Source organism: Mya arenaria, chromosome 6, assembly GCF_026914265.1.
Source record: "Mya arenaria isolate MELC-2E11 chromosome 6, ASM2691426v1".
NCBI lineage: Eukaryota > Metazoa > Mollusca > Bivalvia > Myida > Myidae > Mya > Mya arenaria.
In genome coordinates, this window is record NC_069127.1 from 76,519,969 (window position 1) to 76,546,982 (window position 27,014).

Here is a 27,014-nt window from a genome sequence, read left to right on the forward strand (position 1 = left end):
GGTATTGATTGGTCGGATTATGTTCATACATGTACGGCTGAACACATGATAATAAATATATGTATTTTATGATAATTTACTTTCAGCAAATTCCATTATAATTGATTATGATAGGTTATAATAAATAATCACCAACATGAAGCTCCTATTCATGATTCACCATGAGTCATTTCCCGCTATTTACTGTATCACTTCAGACATATCTGAACTTTCACTTTGATATCATTCAAATTCATAGAAACTGTTACAAATGTTACTGTATATACAAAACGTTTAATTCAAATAATTCCAAACAAACTAAACCTTATATCCATCGTTCATAACGGCCCATTTCTCTGCAGCCATATTACATGTTAATATAGGATTATTCCACCTACTTTTCATTTCAAATCCATGAACTTTGCCTAATCAGGCGGGGGATATCAATTCAACGACTTTGCTTGTTTTTAATAAAATAATGCAGTATTTTTATATAAATGAGCGCCAAAATGTATGAAGTGATTCATCCATTTCCATGGATCCTTCTTTTTTCTCACATATATATTGTCATTGACTAAGGGTTGTCAAATACTTTATGTAAGAGTTATATGTTTAAAGTAGTTTTTCAAAAGAGAAGTCTTAGTTTAAAAGAGAAGTTGCGAAACATTACTTGTACGGTTACATGTACCAGCGGACCACTGTTTATGCCCTACTTCATCCAGGGTTAGGTCATTGTATAAGTTTCGAAGGAAATGTTCGATAGAATGAGGAACGTGATATATGCGGCATCAACGAGCCTAAGAGAACAAGTTTCAAGTGAATTTTTTCAAACGCCTTTTAAACTTAACTTCAACTTTCACACACACGTGTAGCTTAACAAGTACACGTGCATGCCGTGTTTCATAACCTCTCAATAATATCAACTAAAGGACTACTCGTATATGACTTACTGTAAGTGTAAAATATGAATAATAAATATATTGACATGTAATTTCACCTTTGTTAATCGATGTAAATAAATTAACCATTTACATTTTTTTTCAGATGAAAGGGAAAAGGATAAAATAAGAAAAATTGGAGATATCGATCCAGCAGTTGCGACAGACTTACTTTTGGACAGTATAAAGTCTTCACCAGACCCAGGCAGATGGCGAGAATTCCTAAATGCTCTTGAGAAAACCAGTATGTAAACGCCGCTAGAATGTGCTCTTTTACACAACGTTCACATTTCATTGTATTTAGTATATCTCTCTTCATTAGAATAGTTAAGAAATAAGAAATTATATTTCATTTTGAAATGCAAGTATGCTATATGACATTTGAAATACTGAATCATTTCGATAGTTATCGATAAATTTTGTAGATAATATACGAAAACATCAAGTGTAGGTTGCAGGCTATTCAGTCTTTTCACTAATGTTTTTATTTGCCTGATGGAAGTTGCTCATGGCATCACGACTCTTTAAATGACTAGTTAGCTAGCCGTCTCGTAAAGACATAGTTTAAGTATTTAATGCAAGTGATATGTTAAGGTAAGACAATGAACAGTTATCATTCACCGGAGAGCTACATTGTAGTTCAGAATAGCACTAATATAAAGACAAAGACTACTATGCTTGCCGATGGTTTCTAGAGATTTATCAGTGAAATAAAAATGGTCTTTCAAACAGTAAAAATTATTTAATAATTTTCACTGTTATAAAATTTCAACCCGTTCTGCTATCAAATTTTTTATGCAAAAAGCTACAGAAACAAGCTCAGTAGCAAAAAGTTTAAACATAAACCCGGTTTAGTGGCACTGGGTAAACGCCAAAGACATAGAACATAAAATCACAAACAAAACAAACATCAGCGCGCACAGGGCTGGGACACAAACTCAAAGACGTCATTAACGAAATGACGTCACTTGCGCATACAGTTTGGCGCGATTTTCTATTAGAATCAATTAAATGTCATTAATACCATTTTAAGGCATATAATAAAAGAAAAATTGCTTGATTCCGTGTTATATCGCAATATATTTCACCTCGTGAACATCACAAGTGAATTTCATTCATGGCTATGCCGCTCGTGAAATATAACTTGTGCTGCTCACTCGGTGAAATATATTACGATCTTACCCTAAAACAAACAATTATCCTTTATATATGATTTTCGTAAAGAGCCATTTGCAAATAGCAGAAAGTAATACAGAATTAGGATCCGGATTCCAAATGTGTTTTTGAATGTTCTTAAAAGCTACATCACCAAGATACATCACCAAGAATGGCATACCGCATGGAAGCCGGTATTTAGTAAGAAAATGTCAAAAGCATACTTGTTTTTGTGTCAAGGTCACTGTTGTCGTTCACACTTATGGTTACATCAAATTTCTTGCCCTTTCACTTTCAATCCAATATCCTGTAAACATTACATTCACTTTTTGAACGTAGGTGTTCGTGCCTTTGTACCCATAGTGCCATCGACCACCACAGTAATGGAATGTCGCAAACGATGTAAAATGGAAATTAAAATATCAAAGAAAAGAATTCAGAAGGAATAAGTACGTATGCGCGCGTGCGTACAAATAGTATACATTTGAACTAATAAATCGGTAGTTCTTGAAAACTATTTCAATAGTCTTATTACATCCCATAGTCAGATTACACATTTGATCAGATTATTAACCAGGTTTTCACAGAGTAAAACCTGTTTATTAGAATGACGAACGTCGTTGTTCGGCCGGGCGGCGTCAAACAAAAGTTAGAGTTGACATAGGAAGATGTTATGGAGACCTTTCATGGGATTGTGTTTAGGGTCGCTAGGGTCAAGGTCAAGGTCACTTTAACTTAAAATAGAAAAACGGTTGAAACTGAATAACTTTAGTTAGGGTTGACATATCTTGACCCAACTTAGTATAAAGCAAGTGTTTATGAAGACCTTTCATAGGATTGTGTTTGGAATCCTTAGTTTTGTTTATTTCAAACATTCAAATAATACTTCATATAATACATTAAATATTATATGATGACATCCAAAATACCGTTCAACATTTAATTATAGCTCTGGTTATATTTACCCGATTTCTTTTCGCTATGAGTAGGGCGCACCTTAAGTTCATGTCACCGTCTTACGTAAAGTAAATGTTTGATTGAAAATTGGTCGCACTACGGTCGGTTTTGGTCGGAAAGTTGTCAGATCTAGACGTCGGATCAAACTTTCATATCCGACTGTAAATCCGATGGTCATTCGACGTCTATCCGACGTCCTTTGCCAGCTGAGGAAATATTTAAGGTCATTCATTATTAGTCAAGAAAATCATCTAATTTGCAATTCTATCAAAGCACAAGCGATATGAGTTTGGGAAGAACCAATTCGGACCCTTTCGGTCATTCTTTGTAAAACCTTTAGTTGTATGTACACTTGATAGCTTAGAGATTTATTTAAAAGGAATGAAGTTTGTTTCGACATTTCATACAATAGTATGGTTGGTAGAGGGCCATCGAAGAAACATTCATATACATGTATATAAATAAAAGGGCAACCTTTTTGAAACAAATAAAGTTTCAATACAGCTTTTAATTACAAACAAACCAATCAGATTTCTTAGCAATACTTATGATTCTTTTAAACACGTGTTGCTCAATAAGATATCAAAAACGAAAAATTTCGACCAAATAAAAAAAACATTCGGAAAATCGGAATATTGAAAACCATAATTGAGCAACAAAAATACCGCAAGCGGAAACCAACGTTTTTTGGTGTTACTCGGTTGAAATAAGACAGAGGGCAAATCTCGACTTTTATGTAGGGAAAGTAATGGGTTAAACATTCATAGTGACTTGGCAAATGTAAATGTAATTGTAATACTAAGTTCCGTGTAAATAATTTAGCTTTGATTTGTGAAAACGAAATATGTTTATATTGTATTCCAAATAATAATGCAATTGTATTCAGAATTCACATGTCTGCTGAAGAAAATAAGACGCCATGAAATTGTCGATGACACGGAACAAAGGAAATACGTATCAATTATGATGCCGCAGCTTCGAGAAATGATTAACCCTCGAGAAATAATGGCACATCTCTTGCACCATGATCTCTTGATATCGGACGACAAGCAAGAAATAGAATGCGTGATGTCCAACAAAGGAGCCATTGAAGCTTCGGAATTATTATTGGAACGGGTTTCCGGGAAACATCCGAATTGGTATGGAATTCTTACAAAACTGCTTCTAAAGCATGGACACAAAGGTGCTGGGGATATGCTTAAGGTCGGTTTTTGCAAAGGTAAGTTCTTTCAGTAATTCGACTTCAGTATCTAGCAATGCAATCAATCATTATGACATTTTAATATGTAGTATAAAAGTTTTTAAGTACCAATCTTAAATACATTCTAGTTTCTTTAAGTTAAAATTAGATTTAAAATTCTTGTAAGGTTTTTATGTAAATGTAATCTTGTTTAAGGATACGCTCAAGTGGCATTTACAGTTAAATTGTAACAAATTTATTAACTTACATACAAAATTAATCATTTAGTATGTTAATCATAGGACAGAACACAGATTTATTTCAGTTTATATTCAACATAATGAATAATTATATAATTTCGGAATACATATTACATTCATAAAGAGAGTAAAACTCATCTTCTAAAATACTACAAGTCGGAAAAGTCCAATCAAAAATATATGTATTATTACATCCGCCAGTTCCAATACGTAGTCTATGAGATGATACTCTTAATTTGCTGAGAGCATTCCTATACTGCTCGATGTTAACACATTTCAAATATAATTGAAATTAAATTGAAATATATTTCTATAACAAAGACAATTTCATAGACGACTGCCATGAACATCTTGAACCAAATTATATGTTGGTGTTTGTTTAAAAAGTAGCAAACATTTAGGGTTATCTTTAACACTTTGTGATAACCAAACATGATAGAATCCCAATAAACTTGAAAAAATGTAACTTGTTTCTCCCAGTTTGTTTCAAAGGACTAAGTTTAATATCATCTAAAGGTAGTTTGTAAACAAGATAATTGTATTTGCGTTTTGTGAGAACAAATGACTTTAAGCCATTACCTTATCATGTTTATTTAGCATCGCTTCTAGGATGAAATCATTTTATTTACTAGTTTTTAATAATATATATATATGATCAATTGCGTTTGTATTATTTCCATATGGATTCTTTTCATAGAGCCCCATACTTCAGACCCGTACAACAAAATTAGCTCACTAAGTTTATCAAAGAGTTCAACTTTATGCTCAGGAGTTATATTAACATATTTATTTAAATATTTTCTAAATATGTATATTGCCTTTTGCGATTTACCAGCTGGAGATTTTGCAGTAAAACTATACCAAAGTACAACTATTCACACTTTCAAGGGCCTAAACAACACACAGTGACTAAACATGGAACATTCACTCGACCAAGCTTTCAACCAGCATGTGGACATCGTACTTGTAGCAGGCGATTTTAACATCAACATCAGCTTGAATCCGTCAAATACAATGTGTAGATTCCATAAATTCTGAACAGCCCATTAACTCACCAACTCACTTCACCGAGCACTCTAGTTCATTTTATTGACCTCATGTTCAATAAACACTCCAATCAAGTTCTTTCAAGTCTCGTCGCAGATCCTTTTGTTCCAAATCTTGTCCGTTTTCACTGTCCGACTGATGCTGTTTATAATTCACAAAACCTAAGCAGACTTATCTTCAGCGCCAAATATGGTTATATGACAAAGGCGATTATGTAAAATATAACGGTTAACTCAGATCTTCCGACTTGTCGTTCATAAAAAAAACAATAAAAAATCTAGATGCTACCGCAGACACAATCGCTAACTCAATCTTAAAATTAGCCCCTAAGAGCATTCCAAATAAAAATGTTATTATTTGTCCAGGCGACGTCCCTTAGATAAACAAAGAGGTAAAACAAGGAATTAAATAACGTAACAAATTACACCGAAAAGCTAAACTTTCAAATAATGCACTGACTTGGGAACAACTCAGAAACTATCGCAACGAAACAACAAATTTAATTCGAAAAAATAAAAAGGAATACGAACATAAAATAATGAACAAAATTAACTCTGATAACATAACAACTAAATTATGGTTCAAACTAGCTAAACAACTAACTCAAAAACAATCATCTTTACCAATACCAACTCTTCTTGGTGAAACAATTAAGGCAGATTCCGACGAAGAAAAGGCAGACGTTCTAAACTCGTACTTTATCAAACAATCAACCATAGAACCGCAGCAACATACCCTTTTTACAGTTGAGAACGTTCCATCCACTTTCCTCTCGGAAATATTTCCAGTACGTTCCAGATGCAATTTCCTGTTTTGATCCAAGTAAAGCCAGTGGTCCTGACTCGATTAGTCCCAAACTTATTAAAGAGGGCAAAGACAAACTTGCTGTACCTCCCTCGAGTTATTTTAACAAATTGTTGGCAAACTCGACTTTCCCTTCTCATTGGAAGTGGGCGAACGTCTGCCCCATTTTCAAAAAATCTGATCCATCCAGTCCTCCCTGCAATTATACACCAATATCACTTCTAATTTGTAATGGCAAACTCATGCGCTGCATCCACAAATACCTCTACCACTACGTCATCTCGAACAGAATACTTACATCCTTCCAATCTGGTTTCATCAAAGGCGATTCTAGCGTCAACTAGTTTGCTTTATTTTACAGCGACGTCAGCAAAGCCTTAGATGAAGAGAAATAAGTACGGGCTGTCTTTTGTGACGTATCAAAGGCATTCGACAGAGTTTTGCACCATGGCCGTATTCATAAGCTGTCATAAATCGGTTAAAGTGGTTCACTTCTTCATTGATTTTCTTTCTGACCGCAAACAACGGGTAGTCTTACCCAACTCTGCTTCAGGAATCCTCACTATCAACGCTGGTGTTCCTCAAGGATATATCCTTGGTCCTTTGCTCTTCCTTTCCTCATTAATGACATTGTCACTGGCATTAAGCAAACATCCGCCTATTCGCAGATGACACTTTACATTATTGTCGAACTTTATTCCGTAACTTCTGCAACCGACCTTAACCATGACCTGTCTCAAATATCATACTGGACGAAGAAAAATGGCTAGTAACTTTTAATCCATCTAAGACAGAATCTGTTCTATTTTCTCGTCACGTAAACGTCAACAACAAAATCAATCCCCACTTTATCTCCACAACGTTCCCATATCTCAAATCAGTACTCATAAACAACTTTGGGTAACCTTCTCTTCAGATGGCAAATGACAATCTCACATATCTTCAAACATCAACAAGGCATGGCAGAGAATTGGTATTCTTAGGACATTAAAGTTTGTTATTGCCCGTGCAGCCTTGGATAAAATGAATGTCACATTTATTAGACATTTACTCGAGTATGCCGATGTTGTCTGGGACAATTGTAGTAATGAATTTAAAATTATATCGAAGTTGTCCATCACGAGGCGGCTAGAATTGTAACCGATGCTACCAAACTTTGTAGTATTGATCGACTTATGGCTGACGTTAACTGGGATACACTGGCGGAAAAGAGACGCAAACATCGCTTCATTCTGTTCTTTCAATGAAAAATGGTCTTTCTCCAGAGTATTTTACAAATCTTATTCCTCAGCCGAGAGCTCAGCCATATGCCCTACGAAATCGCTCAGATGTTCCAGTCATCCCTTGTAACACTCAAGCCTATGCTACTTCAATTTTGCCCCTGACCAGTGAAAATCACTTAACACAGTTAACACGAAACAAAAGAAACCACTACCCCTGTATAATGTAGGAAACATACAACATCAAGTTAATTACGCTCGTCTGCGATTAGGTTGTAGCCCATCAAATTATGACCTTTACAGAAGAAACAAAATCCCTTCTTCCCCTTGTGCTTGAGATGCTGTTGAAACTGTGTCACATTATCTCACTCAGTGTCCTAGATACCAATAATGCGTGACCGTTTTATCCATGATTTACCGTGTGCTGCTACTGTAAAAAATCTCTTTTTCGGTAATGATCGCCTTACCCTTGATGCCAATTAAAGCTTGCTTTAAAAAGTCCAGAGATTCATTGCAGCATCAAAGCGTTTTGAAGCCTAATAGTCTACCCCATTGGTGTATCGATCGCTTTTCATCGGGGCAGAGTGTGTGACAGGATATTTTTGCGTTTTTTTTATTGTTTGTTTGTTTTTTCTACTATTATTATTCAATACTGTACACTTCATATACTGACATTCTATGCAATTCGTAACTGTACACTGCTACATGGAAAGGAATTAGTATCAGCAATAACATTGCTTGTTTTCCAATCCATTTCATCTTACTTTTGCTGTACTGTTATTTTTGTATATATTTATTCTAAAATAAATAACATCTTCAGCTTTAAAAATACATCGTATGGAACAATTATGGCCTGAAAGTATTATGTCTTCTTGATTACATGTGCTATTGTTCACATTAGATTTTATAGAGAAAAAAGGCTGCCAAGCATTGTCAATACCTGTAAGGAAATGATTCAAATTACTGTCAATATTATTTTCAGAAGACGCACTTCCTATGTCCTATTTTAGGTGTGCCAGCACAACTTTGTATTGTTCACTAATGAGCGATTGAGTTTATAGATACTTTTTTCATTATCCTCATTAAATTTAAGCACACCAATATAATTTTTATTATTATTATTATTGTTATTATTATTATTATTATTATTATTATTATTATTATTATTATTATTATTATTATTATCATTATTATTATTATTATTATTATTATTATTATTATTATTATTATTATTATTATTATTATTATCATTATTATTATTATTATTATTATTATTATTATTATTATTATTATTATTATTATTATTATTGTTATTTTTATTGTTATTATTATTATTATTATTATTATTATTATTATTATTATTATTATTATTATTATTATTTGCGCCGTCATTAAAATGGAATGTTGAATTTTTAGTATAGTAATAATTAATGCCGAATTCAATCAAACAATGATCTGACAACAAAATATTTGGACAATGTACTTTATAATATGTAAGTTCCTGCAAAGAGATTTTTTTAACAATACAGTTGTCAACAACCTTAGAGTCATTAATACCAACAAACATTATTCGAAACATATTTTTTATCTTCACACACCCGACCTTTTTTATCTCAAGTCAGTCTGATTAAAAATAACAAGAAATGTTTGTCAAACATTATACCCCCCCCCCCTGAGCCCCATGTTGTCAGGATTATATGGACAATTAATTGAAATGTGCATGGACCGAAATGACAGCTGATTTGTCTCTGACATTGGATGCCGTTGAGGTCGTTTTAAGATTATGACCATTCAAAGTTTGAGGATAGAGTATGTTATGACCAGACACAACTCAAGTCAAGTTTGAGGGCCATGGGTGCAGACATTGTCGAATTTTCACTTGAAACATTTTCGCATTCAAGGTCACTGTGAACTTGACCTTTGACCCAATGCCTTCTAAAATCAATAAGGGTCATCTCCTGGTTAGGCCAAACTTCCATGTAAAGTTTGATGATCATAGGTTCAGTCATTGTTGAGATATCACTGGGAGAAAATTTGTTAACTTTTTTGCGTTAAAGGTTACTGTGACCTTGACCTTGGCCTGATGACCCCCAAAGTCAAGAGGTGTCATCTACTGGTCAGGCTTAACCTTCATGTCCAATTTGATGATCATAGGTCCATGAATTGTCCAGTTTGCTTTCAATGTCACTGTGACCTTGAACTTTGACCCCTAAATCAAAAGGGGTCATCTACTAGTCAGGCCCAACCTCCAAGTCAAGTTTGAGGGCCATGGGTTCAGGCATTGTTGAGATATCACTCGGACAACCTTTTATTGTTCAAAGTCACTGTGACCTTGACCTTTGGCCCAATGACCCCCATAATCAATAGGAGCTATATACTGGTCAGGCCCAACCTCCAAGTCAAGATTGATGGCTATGGGTGCCGGCACTGTCGAGTTATCACTCGGACGACCTTTTACCATTCAAGGTCACAGTGACCTTGACCTTTGGTCCGATAACCCCAAAAACAAATGGGGTCATTTACTGGTCAGGCGCAACTGCCAAGTCAAGTTTGAGGGCAATAGGTGCAGGTATTGTCGAGAAATCACACGGACAACCTTTTACCATTTACGGTCACTGTGACCTTGATCTTTGGCCAAATGACCCCTAAAATCAATACGGATCATCTATTTGTCAGGCCCAACCTCCATGTCAAGTTTGAGGGCCATGGGTTCAGGCACAATCGTGTTATCACTCGAACAACCTTATATCATTCAAAGTCACTGTGACCTTGACCTTGGGCTTATGACCCCCAAAAACAATAGGGGTCATCTACTGGTCAGGCCCAACCTCCAAGACAAGTTTGAGGGTCATGGGTGCAGGTATTGTCGATTTTTCTCATGGACAACCATTTACCATTCAAGGTCACTGTGACCTTGACCTTTGGCCCGATGACCCCTCCAAAACAATAGGGGTCATCTTCTGGTCAGGCCCAACCTCCAAGTCAATTATGAATTCATGGGTGCAGGCATTGTTGAGTTATCACTCAGACAACCTTTTACCATTCAATGTCACTGTGACCTTGACCTTTGGCCTGATGACCCCCCAAAACAAATGGGGTCATCTACTTGTCAGGCCCAACTTCCTTATCAAGTTTGATGACCAAAGGTCTAGGCATTGTTGAGTTATCGCTCGGACAAGCTTTAAAATTATTTTACTATTAAAGGTCACTGCGACATTCACTTTTGACCCGATGAACCCTAAAATCAATAGGGGTCATCTACTGGTCAGGCCAACCTTCATGTCAAGTTTTATGACCATACGTCCAGGAATTGTTGAGTTATTACTCGGACAAGTTTTGTTCTACCGACGGACCGACCTACCGACCGACCGACCGACCTACCGACATGTGCAAAGAATATACCCCTCTTCTTCGAAGGGGGGGGGGGGCATAATAATATCGGTAAACGGGTCTATTGGTTGACTGTTTTTTCTTAAAAAGTTCTACGTATTGCCTAGATCAGTTACGTAATTATCGGGCAAAAAATACCACTAACAATGTAATCCAACAATGAACCTACACGTGAAGTAACTTTCCCAATATTCATGAATAAACAATTTTCCTCACAGTATACATCTTTTTTAGTTATGATATTATCTTGAATCATATCAAATATATCGTTTTTAATAAAATAACATTTCTACTAAATGTTGTTTGTCATATGTGACACAAACATACATACTAATCACTAGTTTGCTTCTGTCACTCCTAATCCATAAATGTGAATCAAGATCAGTTTGTGATAAAAAAAAACCCATATCATTTAATAGCGATACAATATTATCTTATATAAGTTGATAATACCCCCCCCCCCCCCGAATAAAACAACAACAAAAACAACAAAAAACACGAACAAACTCCTTCTTGGCTGTGTGGTGGACAATGGATTTCTGAAAGAAATGGATATGGGCGTGGAGAAAGTGCGAGCTCCTGAATGCAGAAAGAAAGGACAACAGCGATTATGCGTGGGAAAAATATTTTCTGCCATTTAGGACCCTTACCATCCCTTAACAACCGGTCGCAAACGTACATTATTATTCCTCACTTATATTCTCTATGTGAAATTCCCTATACCCGAGCGGTCAATATTTTTGTCGACTTGCGAAATGATATCACATGTGCAGGAAATATGCCAGTTCGTTTTCGATTTTTTTAATTGCCACCTAAATAATTAAATGAGATACCCACAAAATAAATATGATTGAACACTATAACCGTTCAAATTATCGACTGCGGAAAGAAAATAATGATTATTATTATTATTATTATTATTATTATTATTATTATTATTATTATTATTATTATTATTATTATTATTATAAGTATTATTATTATTATTATTATTATTATTATTATTATTATTATTATTATTATTATTATTATTATTATTATTAGTCAGGGGAGATCACTGCGTAAGAGACTGGGTTACATATGACCTGAAATCCGTATCATACAAACGCTCATTGTGCTTATTTTACGTCTGCCTCGGTCAACATTATAACTGAACCCTGTTGTGCTTGTTTCTCTCTATATGTCGTACGTTTTGACCAGGATAATCCCTGTTTATAGCGTATCTACTTTCTGTCATACGCCTGGCATTACGCATAACTTGGTGTTGATATCTAAACGGCATAAACGGCCTTTTTAAACGGCATACTGATTAAGAGAGACGAATCCCAGTCTCAACGCACTCTAAACATACAAACCCACAGCATTCAGATTCAACTAGGAGATCTCAAAGTCAATAGAGTCATCGCTTGCTGAAGCTCTGTTCCCACAGGTTGTTAATTATGAATTTATACGTTTGCGTTTAGTTTCCAAATTTAACTAACGCAATTTATCTGAAAATCGTGAAAATGTAAACTCGTATTAGTGTCCCCAAACAGTTTCTGCGAAATCGATTCATCGATCAGCCATCCTAACAATTTTTATACGTAGAGATAAATTTTGCCAAAACGCAAAATTCCATAGTTAATACAAATTTCTCACTTGTTATGTAATGTATCACTGATACCGACCGCCATTTCCCAATCATAAAAGGTTGCCATTTAAATTTTAGTGATTGAACGTTTTCGTGTATTTTGTACATGCGGTATTTTTTTATCTTCGAAAGTCATATTCTTAATTAAGCATGTACTTTAGTGTTTCAAAGATCCGCAAAAGTTAGTACAGCTTTTATATATATATATATATATATATATATATATATATATATATATATATATATATATATATATATATATATATATATATATATATATATATATATATATTAGGTAGAAGGGTGATTAAAGAAATGATAAAAACTGAATTCTAAAGAAATTTGAGGCACAACCGTCTTTGCTTCCTTTTGTTTTTGGATTAAAATACACATAAAATCTATGTCTGGTATTTTGCGTAGTAGTTTATAGTAAATAGTTAGATAATACTTTAGGTAGAAGGGCATTTAGGTTTTCAAGTATGTCTTTATTTTGATAGAATTCGGATTAAAAGTGTTTACGTTTTGATGTTGAAGTTTCTAGTTAGCTTCATATGACTTTTTACCGTTTTGATTTCTTAACATCTGTGTTTATTATACATTAATGCTTAAACGTAAATGGACCAGATTTAACAAAATATAATCCATATTATCTGTATATTTTACTGCAAAACAGCAACAACAACAACAACAACAATGTCTCAAACACGAAATATAACTTTTTTGATATGCTTTGCGGTAATGTATAGTGATTTCTCAGTGAAATGAAAATAAGTTTTCACTGTTTCAAACAGTGAAATAATATTTTGATATATTTCACTGTTTTGGAATTATGGCCGGCTCTCATTTCTAAATTAATCACCAGCGCGCACAGGGCTGGGACATAATTTCGATGACGTAGTTACCAAAATGACGTTGCGTTCGCATAAAATTTGGCGCGTTTTTTTGAAAATCAACGATTAAATGTCATTTTATATCCGTTTTAGGCATACAATAAAAAAGAAAAACTGTTAGGTTTAGTGCAAGATCGGAATATATTTCACCTCGTGAACACCAAAAGTAAATATTTTGATGCGCACACGAAGATATATATTACGATCTTACACTAAAATGAACACTAATCCTCTATATTGTCTTATGGCAAACGTTTCAAGTAAAAATATGTATATATTTAGAATACAAATGTGCTTTCTGCACACAATGCATAACACAAGGTTGAATAATAACATATTAAATCAAGGAAATATTTAAAAATGCCGATATTGGCATATTAATTTCACTTTTTAAACAGAGAAGACGTAAAGCTAGATCACACGGATAAAGACGCAATGGGATTCTAAAAAGACAGTTAAATATTGACCAATGCTTTAATATTTTAATACAAAATGGCAAACACAGATTAATTAGTTCTGTTTTGTTCTTTGTCTGTGGCCTCGTTACATTCACTTGATAATGAAGCAGACCATATTATTCTTAGAACATACCTTATGTACAACTGTGCCTGCATTGTGTACGGCTATTTAAAATACTACTTGTGGCCATCCATTGAAGATAATGATTATCGGAAAAGGCATTTTATGACATTTTCCTTCTGTAATAAAGTATAGCTATTTTCAATATTAATAGTCTGTTTAGAAATAAAAATGTCGAGAAATGCATTTCACAATATTTAAAAAGTAAGGAAATGCCTGTCATAAATGTAAAACCTCTAGTCGAAGTTTAATATTTAAGTATAATAAAGCCGTTTCTGATAACGACATAAAATTACACATTCCTCCTGCTACTGTCTCAGCTCTCAATACTGGTACAAAAATGTTAGTCATATTATCAATAGAGATTTTAAAATTTTAGGAAATAATTTACTGAGGAATCAGTCAAACATAGGTCCTAAATACTAAATATCATCTGATATTAATTATGATACATGTAGAAATGAACTGACGTATGCTTCAATGAAATGCTGTTCTAGTTGGATCAAAAGAGAGAATGTTGGAAAGTAGCATCATTGATAGAAAGTAAAATATTTTTTTATAATAATAATCCTTTGGCCATCCCTCCAAATCCTATTTTAATGACCCCTTACTTAATTGCAGATATCAAATCTTTACACAAAACGTTTGTTTTTGTTCCAACAGACAAAGCTGCTAATAATGTTATTATTATCTGACGAATTAGTAAATATTCACATTCATAAATAACAGTCGCGTCGAACTTACATTCCTAGCCACTTGATGAAACTAGTATAATTAAAAATATATATTGAATCCAATGCTCAATTCTAAGTAGTGTTGAATGAGAATCATAATAGAGTCCCAACAATACACTGGATCACGGTTTATAGTTAATTTACATTAAATGTTGAACTGAAAAAGTTTCTGCCTTACTTACATCTTGTATGCCTGCGATAAGCATGTTAAAACATATTGTAACAAAATACGTTTCATTTCTTCGATTATGATATCTCTTGAATAAACCTATTCTGGTCTATCAATCATCGTTTAGATTTTGTTAGTAGTATTGAAAGTTAACGGTTGGTCTCCACCACGAAAAAAACCCCATACTATTCAACACTATACAGTATATACCTCTATTCCTTACATTTGCTTATCAAGAAATTAACACCTCTGATTGAAAAAACAACAACAACATTTGCGCGAGAAAAGACTACATTCATAGCTGTAAAAGATAAAACAGCATTTTTTACTAATGCTCAGTTTGACACATACATTAACTGGACATACCCTGATGTTTCTAATTACTACATGGATTTTTAAATACAGTTAAGTCTTAAATCTCTGATTGTTAATTGTATTACCCATCCGGATTTCAATGGCTACATTCTTAAAAAACTACGTAAAATTTAGTGCTTTCTCCAATAAAACTTGAACGACTAAATTACCTTTTTAATACTTATTTGAATCGAGGGTATAATGGTACTATTTTACATGATACAGGTCTTCTAGTACTTGAAAAGGAATTTCTTGAAGATGAAATTCATGTTGATCTCAACTCCTTGCAAGGCATTAATTGACTAACATTTTTTAACACTTATAACATTTCCCCCAAAGTGGTGCTCTTATTCTTCTTCTCTGAAGCAATGATAAAGTTTGACATTAGCTTTTATTGTTAGTTTTCGGCGATAGCTGTTTAACCTCAGTTTTGACCTAGATGTTAAGACAAATTCTTCTTTGGAGTTTTGTGCTGTTGTTCCATGTTTCTTGTTTGTGACTGTTTGTTTTTGGGTTCTTTGTCTTTGGCGTTTACACTGTGTCATAAACGGGGTTTATGTTTAAACTTTTGTCTACTGAGCTTGTTTCTGTAGTTTTTCATATACAAATTTAGATTGTAGACCAATCAAATATTGTGCTTAAAAATAATGTAGAAGAAATCAAGGAAATGAACCGTTTTTATTGGTTTATAGTTGAGTCGGCGAACCTACGAGAGGCACTAATAAAATGAAGTTTTGAAGTGAAATTTTCTGGATACTGAAACATGAAATGTTATATTTAAGTGCAAACTATTAAATTATTAATTTATTTTAAGAGCATAATATGTTTCAGTAATTTTTCGTCAATAGAGACTTATTACCCCATTGCGAGCCTCTCGTATTCTCCAGTTATGTGTCGTGTGCTTCTCATCGGAAGAATTGTGTAAATTATTTATAGGAAACATTAACCCTGTTTATTTCTCCCAAAATAAGCCTCTGAAATTCCAAATTTCAGAAAAATTCCAAAACAAAAAGCAATAAAATATAATCCTGCCATTAAAATTATTGAGTAAGAAATTCGTGTAAATAGAGAATACCAGATTAGTGCCGTATATGGCGGAAGTGTATCTATCAAGGCGTAGGAATTTATCGGCTGAGCCGAAGGCGACTTTATTCTTCATTGTTTTCAAGTTGAAGCATGCTCTGGTGAGGCATATATTTTTTAACTTAGTAATAAAGGTTGAGACTACTAAGGCTTTGCTTACTAGTTTAAGTCCCCAGTAGACTCGGGTTCCAGTGACCCCTTATTTCACTGACCGTTCCAAGGTTTAATCCCATCATTTAACGGTAAAGCAATTTTGATGCGTTTGTGGTCTGTTTGTTGTGTTTATATTTGTGTATGTGGTGTTAATATGTTTGTGTCCCTAGTATTGTCGTTTGGACCCTTGCCTTGGGCCCCTAAGCATGTTTTATTTTTGAATTTCAGACTACTGGACTTGTCCCTGTAGTTTTCATTGTATTATTTTTCTCTAAAAGTTTTAAGCATAAGTGGTGTCAAACATACGGAATGAAAAGGTGAAATTTTGTAATATGTAATCGTGAATTACGCACACGTATAACACATTCCTAATGACATCACGATGCTATGTCAATATATTGCGTAACAACGTTTCTCATCATTCATGGTCACACTAACAACCTCAAACAATTGGCTCCTTTCAATTTTTAGAGTATTGAAAGTTTTTACCGCATCGTTTGTACTCCTACACCGGATGTGATTACTTTCTCGAATACATTGTTGTTAGGTTCAACGAATTGTTCTTATCAGGTCTGCCGTTGTTTAATGATATGAACACAAGTTGAGTATTCTTCTCATATATGATGTTGTGGGTCTTGAAACAATAGAAGTCAGTAATTTTAGTGTTCAAATTGGTAAATTGACTATTGAATATTTATATTTATTTAGTGGTCTCTAACCTTAATCATTCGGAAGCCTAAGGTTTTACACCGGATGTGATTACTTTCTCGAATACATTGTGGTAAGGTTCAACGAACTTTTCTTATCAGCTCTGACGTTGTTTAATGATATGAACACAAGTTGAGTATTCTTGCCATATATGATGTTGTGGGTCTTGAAACAATAGAAGTCAGTAATTTTAGTGTTCAAATTGGTAAATTGACTATTGAATATTTATATTTATTTAGTGGTCTCTAACCTTAATCATTCGGAAGCCAAAGGTTTTATATAGTGTAATGGGCAATTGCATTCTTTCTTTTACGGGCTAAATATTGAGCTACTGGCTATTGAGTTCGCAAGCGGCATTTCGGCACGTTTCGGTGACCCTTGTATCCATGCAGCGGAACGTGGTCTACAACCTCATGGCGAAGGCCTAGTGGTTAAATAGTTACCTATCCTAATATATAGCTCATATTTACTAAATATGAGCACCATATGTGTTTATCGTTTTTTAACCCAAAATCCTCTTCCTCACGATGCAGCCGGAATGAACTATGGTTTCACTACTAGAACCTATATCACTTGCGATGTACCAACCATTTAAACAAAAAACAGGTGGCGACTTGCTGTCATTATTTTATGTCTCGGATCTAGCTTACCATGAAACGGCCTTGCGGGTGATGGTCGATTTAAAATCCAGCACCCCGGAAGCAGACCGTTGACTCAAAATATAAAATGTAAACTACTGTGTAGACCCTAGTAGCAAAGAATTTAAAAAAAGAATTGTGGTCGCACGTGAACGAGACGTTGAAACCCATCGAGTGTACGTCAAAAATGCTGCACTGAGTTCAGTGTTGATCTTGTTGTATATTACGCCAATAAAACTCGATCAAGTGTAAAATAAAACACTAATCCGAAAAGTACCCCCCCCCCCAAAAAAAAAAAAAAAGTACCGACTCCCGCTTAACTAAATTACGAGATCATTACAAAATACATGGCAGAAACATATGGTATCGATAACGATAGGTATCCAACGTGGGAGATTGACGAGAACACCTGCGATTTTTTTTGTTGTATTTTAAGTCTTATCAAACGTAAGACACGATTTAGTGTAAAATGAAACAATAAATCTTTAAAATTAATTTGAATATTTATTTCATAAGTAACGTCAATAATAGCTTGTTGAGATTGTGTTTTGCTGCATATTCAGGCAACATTTTGACCTAACCAAGGCGCTTAGTCCAACATAGTTAAAAACTTCAATGTTATATGTTACCTTTTGGGACGTGTTCGCTGTATAGACCGTCGTATCCAAACCCAAGCAGAATTCTTGACTTTTTTATGTCACGCTGTTATTTCACTTGTATGCATTGTACATACAAACTAATTATATTATCAGGTTTATGAAGTAACATGAAGTTCACAAACACATTCTCAAAACGGTTAATATATAGGTATATTCCTTTATAATAAATCCGATTATAAACATTCCTTAATTAGGTCATAGATGTTTGCAAATTTAATCACGTGAAAACAAGATTTTCAAAAAATACCCACGTGACCTACATTTGACCTGACAAATGTTAAGTTTATTTTGCTGTTATTTTTCTATTTTGAATGATAAGAAATCTAACAGATAACAAATTTGGAATAAATTTATTGTTTTTATTTATTAAAATTTATTTTCAACCTAACCCTTTAATGTGTAGCAAACATAAAAAATAAATATTTACATTAAAGTTTTGGGAGCCAGAACTAAGCCCAACATTTGTTTTATAGTTGTGTTATATTTATTGTCTCGTAGCGTTGTGTGTCTTGTGAAGGCATTGCCTCTTGTGCCTTTAAACAGGTTCTGTTTAATATAAAGGTACTTGGATTGTCTCCGTAGTGTCCATTCTTTAATATGGTAATATACATGGTTTTAATGTATAAGAACACTAAGCGCAGCTCGAAGAATATACAACAGCATATTTGTTTTCAATTTTTGACCTCCTATTTGCACAATGAGAACATTATAATAAGACTATATATATAGATATATTTTAACGTGATATTTACTTAGGCGAAGGCCTATGTCGGAAAGGTGTCATGAGTATTTGCGTCGTATCTTTGTGAAGTTGGCACTGTTGTTCCGGCTGGATTTGTTCGTTTGCATATGTCTGTATCTGGTCGTTGTGTTCTTGAATTTTTAATTAGTAAAGAGTATTTGTTTTCTTAAACATTGTATTCAAGTTGATGCCCGCTTTGAATAGGCTTATTATATTTTGTTCTATTTTTTTACTAAATGTTTTGTTAAGATAGATGTTTGAAGTAAAATACTCATAACCTAGTTTAAACCAAAGCGAGCTTCTGTTCCACTGACTGTTCAAAGCAGTAACCCCCGTTGCTTATACATATATTGTGATGCATGTTTGGTCTGTCTATTTTGCTTTTTATGTGGTATATCTGTGTTGTTTTGTCAGTTGTGCGATGCTCGTTTAGACTTGTTCTTGTAGTTTTCATTGTACTTTAAATACCTAAATAGTTTCCGCAATTACAGAACCTACAACCACGCAAAAGTATCCACCTCGTTCTCAGTCAGACTCAGAGTTAATGCGAACCGGGAAAAAATCAACTACAGCGACAAAAGTAGCTAGTAAGTCTAAACCCTTTTAAGCTCACTTGAGCACAAAGTGCTCAATGTGAGCTATTGTGATAGGTATATGTCTGTTGTCCGTCATTCGACGTGTAGAGTCAACACTTGCTTATAAACATCATCTCATACATGTCGTCGACCAAGTCTGTTTAAATTTTGCCCATGGGGTCAAAACTGGCCCCACCAGGGATAAAAAACAAACATTTGTGTGTCATTTTATAGTGGTCCTCTATCAAGTTTGTTCAAATCATGGCCCGGGGGTCAAAACTGCTCCCCCCACCCGGGGGTTACAAGGGGCTAAAACAAAATTGGCATCACAGGCTCGCAAGGCTAGCCTCTCTATCAGACAATACCAAAAACCATTTGGATATTTTACCCATTCTGATATTTTTAAATTGTTTGATAGCATGGTCACCCCAATACTCACCTTTGGGTCTGAAATATGGGACTATGAACACAGTGAAATCATTGAACGATCACATGTAGAGTATTGCAGATCCTTTTTGGGTGTTAATTCTAGTATAAATAATAGCATGGTATTGGGTGAATGCGGACGTCTTACACTTTGCACTATATATTATTATAAATGTATAAAATATTGGTGTACATTGCTGCAAATGCCAAACCATAGATTTCCAGTAAACTGTTATTTAATGTTGAAATCCTTAGACGACATTGGAAGACGTGGGCAACTTGTATTAAAGATTTGCTGTTTAGGTTTGGGTTTGGGTATGTTTGGGTTGCACAAGATGTCGGGGACATGACCATGTTTTTATATTCATTCAAACAGCGCGTTACAGACTGTATGGCGCAAAGTTGGCATAACGATATCGACAGCTCTTCGCGCTGCGATACTTATAAATGCTTTTAATCGTTATTGAATCCTGAAAAGTATTTATTCATTGACAAAACATTTTAGATAAGACGATCACTAGCGCGATTTAGATGCTCTAACCATAAACTAAATATAGAATTAGGCAGACATTATAATGTTCAGCGTTATGATCGCATCTATTTTTATTGTCTCACACGTTTGAACGTACATATCATTGAAAATGAGTATCATGTCTTTTTTGAGTGTCCTCAATCCGGGGAAATAAGAACAAATTACCTTTTTAATTGGTTCAATGGTCAGACATGTCAGTCAACATTTATTAACTTAATGAGTACCCAAGATGCATATACTTTAAAGCAAGTAGCATACTATGTTTCAAAAATAATGATTGCTATTGAAAACCGATAGATAATCGAGATAGCAAGGGGACACTGTTTTAATTATATACTATATACAATGTAATGTTGTATTCTGGGCCGGAGGCCTTTATTTACAATAAAGTATAGTTGAGTTGAGTTGCCAAGCTTATATATTTGGTTTGAAGCATTGTCACATGTTCGCTACCAAGATTGTTGAAATTTCAAAATTGGCCCCGCCATGAGGGTCACCTGTATTACATAGAGATATAAAGGAAAAGAAACTAAGATATTTGATGTGTAACATTGTATAGTGGTTAAAAAGGTCAAAACCCTTACTCAGGTGAGCGATTTAGGGTAATCATGGCCCTTTTGTATATTAATTACTTAACCCAGTAACATAGATTGCAACGTGTTTATTTAAATTTGCAACATACATTTCTCATTCGAATTCTGGCATTTTTTTTTATAAAATAGCTATATTGTCTTTAAAAATTGTCTTTGATAAGATTCACTACATTGAAACATATCGCTTCAAAGCCCGTATATCTTATATATTATTTGATATACAAATACACGAATTATTAATCTTAGATTCGTTGTAGATTTTTTTATTATCATTATGTACAAACACTTGATTTATATGTAATTTAGTGCAAGAAAATCAGGAGGTAAAGATATCTTGCCTCAAACATTTGTAGGATGGAAAGTTAAAAAAAAACCTATGAAGTATTCTACCTCAAAAAGGCTGTAAAATCCATGCTAAAAAGAAAAAAAAATAGTTTGAATAAAAACTAACATTTGCACTATATAACTAGAAACAATAAAACACATAGCTATTTCGTCGAACTTAGAAATGTTTAGGTGTGAATGGTCTTAGAACGGCGCCATAGTAGTTTTTTTGTTTTTCAAACATGAAAATCATCGTTAATTGAAACTTCACTGGTATGAACTTGGCGATAAGTACAATGTGTTGCGAATTCAAGATATGCTGCCAAACTCATATACTGGTATGAATACGAAAATTAAACGCATACATTTGGACAAAGTATTATACGAACGCTTGTAAAACCGGGCATTTAGACAAAATGAGACATATCTACCGCTTTTTAGCAGAATAGAATAATAACATATATATATATGATAATATCATTATAAAATATTATTGATGCATGTGTAGTGTTTCTTTCTTGTTTTATGGCGCTTTGTGTATCTCATTAAGTGTCTGTTTGGGTCTTAACCCTGTGCACTATATTTTACTACTGGTTTCTCCTATTTTCGAGTGTTATGAATTTTTTTTATAACATGTATACTCAATGAGTGATTAAACAACGACTTATATTTTATTCAAAAACTAGGATTATGCATTTCAAACTTATTATAATTCTATTTAATCTTCTTTAGATAAACGACCTACAACACATTTAGAACATGGCTATACCGATTATTCATTGGTGAGTATTTTTTACGTATATTTTCTTAAGTGCGTTTATGTGGAATGTTCGTGTCAATGAAATATGACCATTTTAAATTGGACCTGGTCTAAGACAATTGTTTATCTGTTAATTTCATTAGCGAACATGTACTGATGAAGAGGATGATGAACGGATATACGCGGCTATCGACGATACTGAACTTAATGTAAGTTTAACATTATTCTCTCTGATTTGTGTTTTCTGAAAAAGGCGGCATAAAGGTTCACCTTTTGGCGGTGTAGGCGATTTCGGTGTCTGGATTCCTTTTTCTGAATATTTTCTTCTATACATGTATGTTGTGATTATACAGAAAAAAGGATTAACAAACAAGCCAACAAGACAAACCCTACGTTGGATGAGTGAAATGCCTCTTTAAGTCATAGCCAAATTTATGAATGCGGAAAACCGTCTTGTACATTATGAAAGTTGAACGATTGAATAAATTGCTTAAGATTGCCCCTTGGCTTGCTATTGGCGCCGCACTGGAGTGTGCGCCTCTTTGAACGATAATTGGTTTTGTCCATGGTAAGAACTGTTATGCTGCCATGAGTTATTCAAGGTTTGCTATCATTCTCAAAATATTGCAACAACGATGTTTTTTTAATTGAAAGGTTTATGCGCTGTTTGATTTTATTTGTTCGTATTTAATGAAAAGGGAGGAAACAATATTTTGACAACTTTTCCCTGATGTTTGGTTACCAGTCGCTGCAAATTTAGGAAATGACAAATCGTGTTATGAAAACGGCTACGTGCACCGTACCGTACACTGTACATTTGAAGAATTTTATGGAACATATAAGAGTTTTCCAAAATAAATGTATATGTTTTGTGTGTATATAAATAAATATGAAATGTGAATTCAAAAGTACATAATTTTGTAACGAAAACAAACATTTATTGATATCTGGAATCATTCGCTGCTGTTACACTTTTACTTTTAAAGTATTTTGAAATAAAAGATAGGTTAACAAAATTTTGAAATTAAGCTTCAATATACATGTCAAAGAGAACTAAATCTAGAAAGTTCATGCATGCTGTTTTTGGTTTGCAAATTGACAATATGATTGAATCGAGTTAATTTACACAGTGGTTAGTGCAGTTGGAATATCAGCAACATTGTCCATTTTGAGAAGTTTTGAAAGTTGATCGCATGGTGTGGTCAATCTAGTATATTAACTGCTCTCTTAACGTCTGAGCGAAGTGGAATTTGACCAAATATTTTAATACTTACTTAACGTAATTCTGACTTAAGGAACTCTGCCGGATAACATTGATTTGTACTTGTATCAAATTTTGTTATTACTTCTTTTACAAATTGATGTTAACCGTAAAACACTAAAATTTAATGAACGAATAAGAAACTTTAACTGGACAAATTTAAAGTAAAATTGAATTTATCATATTGAATGTCAAACGTGAAGACGGTAAACCCTTCAAGAATAATAAATTAATAAAGACGTTATAACGAAATAAGTCATTAGCCAAAGGTCAACATACCTGAATCGGAAACACTGTGTTGATGACTGTGTATATCATTGCAGAGTTCATCATAAGATATACTATTTTATTTTTTAAAACACATTTTTACTACGAACACAATCTTGTATGCAAAGTTCGACAATAAGGCTTACGCCGCACGTGCAAAAGCCCATTGATGATATTTCGTATGCAAAATTCACCTAATGACTTTAATGCCAACGCCGAATGTAATGCTCTACTTTTAGAGCTTTAATATTGTTAAAATATGAAAAACACAAGGAACTATAATTACGAATAAATAAAAGATGAACACATGAGGGAGAATTGTATATGTCTCCGCCGGTTTCTCAACGTAGCGATTCCGAATGCATATGTTTATATGATTATATTTTGAAACTCGCTTCAAACCAAGCCTATATCTTGACATGGAGTGTTATGCTCTTAATTTCGGTTTTACAGAAGAGAACGGTTTAATAGTTATTGCCTAATTTGTTTCATTAGACATATTTTGTATGCAAAATGCATCTCTTTAAGAGTAAATGTAAAGGCCTATTAGGAGTTCATGATATCATTTGTATAATTTATAATAGTATATTTTACATAATTATGTTCCTGTTTTATACGTGGCTACGGGACATTAAACAGTATACTTTTCAACTTGTAGTTAAGCGGGCCTAATAAAAAAGGAAACCGGTCACTATTTTTTGATAAGGCCTGCTGTAGACTAGATGTGTGTTACCACTGAGGAGACTTACAAGGACAGACATTTTAAAATTATCAGTCGAAACAAGACTGTCGTCTGAAAGAGAATGTGTTTTTTATATAGAATTAGATGTATTTCCACAAAGAACAAACTCCCTATAGAACTTCGGAGCTTTACAGTGCAATATAATATATTCTAGCACACCGGATAGGCATTTCCGGTGAATTCAGCCGTGCTGGAAATCTCCATCTGGCATCCCCCCATGCCAGATGAATCACGCGCTGTGACGTAATATTTTCAATTTCTTTTATAGTACACTTTATGTAATCATATTTATGAGATTTAAATAGATGAGTTCCATTAACATTAACTTTACGAAAATAAAACAAAATAACCCTTAAAAGACGTGGTATTAAAGGAACTTATTGACGTATGCAGTGAATACAAATTACTGCGCGTCATGACGTCAGTAAACATCATCGCACGCGCTTTTTGGTGATATGTACAAAATGCGCTTTTTTATGTATTTACTTCACAAAAAATGTAATTAAATTGTGCTAGAAAAAATATCTATCATGTGTATCCGTTCCGGATAGAAAAATCCGAACCTCGGGCACGCTGCGTTGCCGGTAACTCGGCAAGCCTCGTTACTTGGCAACGCAGGTGCCCTCGGGTCGGATTTTTCTATCCGGAACGGAAACACATGACATATATTGTTAAGACAAAGTTAAGGCCACTGTAGGGCGTTCAATGTTTATGGGATAACAGTTCGGTGGCTATAATGTCAGGAGGCCCTCAGTGGTCTGTACTATTTCTTATTTGGTATGCAACCATTTAAGTTGAAAGCATGTACAGTTGTAATGGCATCAGATATATAATACTTGGTTTTGTGCAAAGATGATGGGTGGATGGGTAACATTGTAAGAGGTATATCAAATCGTATTAAAATATATTGAATAAACAGTCTGAGTGTTATCAAAAGATTAGCAAATATACTTCGCCTCATAGACTCGGAAATTCGAACCTACGTCCATAGAGCCGAAACGTCGCGATTTCAAGGACGATACGTCCACCAAAAAGACCAAATGTGCTGTGGATGCAACTCAAAATCCTTCTCAGCATGAGGACATAAAGGATTTAAGCGTACTCTGGTTGCGTTTTTAGACATTGCTTGCCTTAGAGAAATACTCTCACTCGCATATGGTGAGGTGGACCTCTCAATTATAACACCAAGCCATCTATCTTACGTGTTTTAGTACATTTTTACTCGGCACTCGTTTGGTATATAGAGCCGACAGGTGTCGTATGACCCTCATGCCCTCATTCCGGTCTCTGTCTCTCTTACGTAAAATATGTGCTCCTCAATTTCCTACCGCTACAACGGACATGATACCGAAGACTGAAAAAAACAAAATTTGCACACAATGCTGCGCTGTTTCCGGCCGCTCCTATTTCCGATGAATCCCCTTACGACAGACTTCTGTTTAGGTCCATCTTCCCATACCGTCTCAAATAGTTTGCTGTATGCCATTCCGTAGCTATTTTTTGTTCGAGCCTAACACGTTTCTAACAATTTGTTTAGGTCGAGCGGGAGTTTCATCTGCTTCGTTTTAAATGTTTATAAAGGTCAATTAATTACTAGCTCGATCCCTTAAGATATCTGGTGGGCACGACATAGTTATGGCCTGGCTACGAACGCAACAAAGTATGTCGTGGTCACCATACAATATCTTGTCTCCACGACATAGTTAGCTCGTGGCCACGATAGAACTAATTCCTGACCATGAGATAACGAAGTCATGGGAACGAGATACTTAGTCGTGGGAATGACATAACTTAGTCATGGGAACGAGATAGTTAGTCGTGGGAACGAGTACGTAAGTCTTGGCCACCAGATTGAAAAAAGCACACTTGTCACCTCTTTGCCACCTCATTTTCCAGTGTCTAGTCGTTTATAAACTGTTGCTTTATTAAACGCAAGAAATAGGGTTATCAACTAACCAAACCGTATGCGTTCATTATGAGGCTGTTTTATTTCGTTTGCAAAAAACAAAAACAGGAATACGCCGTTATCGTTGAGAAACGGTTACGTCATTTTTAGCCATGTTGCTAGTGTACTTCGTCTTGTTGCAGTAGAAAACAGTTTCCTTAATGTGTACGGTCATTACTGTCTGAAAATTTTAAAATAATGTAGTAAGTTATGAAAGAATAAGTAGTGATATAAATATTTATATGAAAAACTACAGAAAACAGTCCAGTAGTCGAAAGTTGAAACATAAACCCCGTTCAATGGCACAGGGTCAACGCCAA

At 34.3% G+C, this 27,014-nt stretch overlaps 1 protein-coding gene across 1 annotated transcript in view; it reads left to right on the plus strand.

The window, feature by feature from the left end:
- LOC128238054 (uncharacterized) overlaps positions 1-25,868 on the plus strand; it is a 52,851-nt gene extending 26,983 nt beyond the window's left edge. Inside the window, exons 3-8 of the mRNA XM_052953632.1 lie at positions 1,024-1,161; positions 3,916-4,248; positions 19,761-19,856; positions 22,452-22,501; positions 22,623-22,688; positions 25,713-25,868. Of these exons, the coding sequence (XP_052809592.1) occupies positions 1,024-1,161; positions 3,916-4,248; positions 19,761-19,856; positions 22,452-22,501; positions 22,623-22,688; positions 25,713-25,868 (839 nt within the window). The remainder of the gene's footprint in view (positions 1-1,023; positions 1,162-3,915; positions 4,249-19,760; positions 19,857-22,451; positions 22,502-22,622; positions 22,689-25,712) is intronic.
- Positions 25,869-27,014: the final 1,146 nt, after the last annotated feature.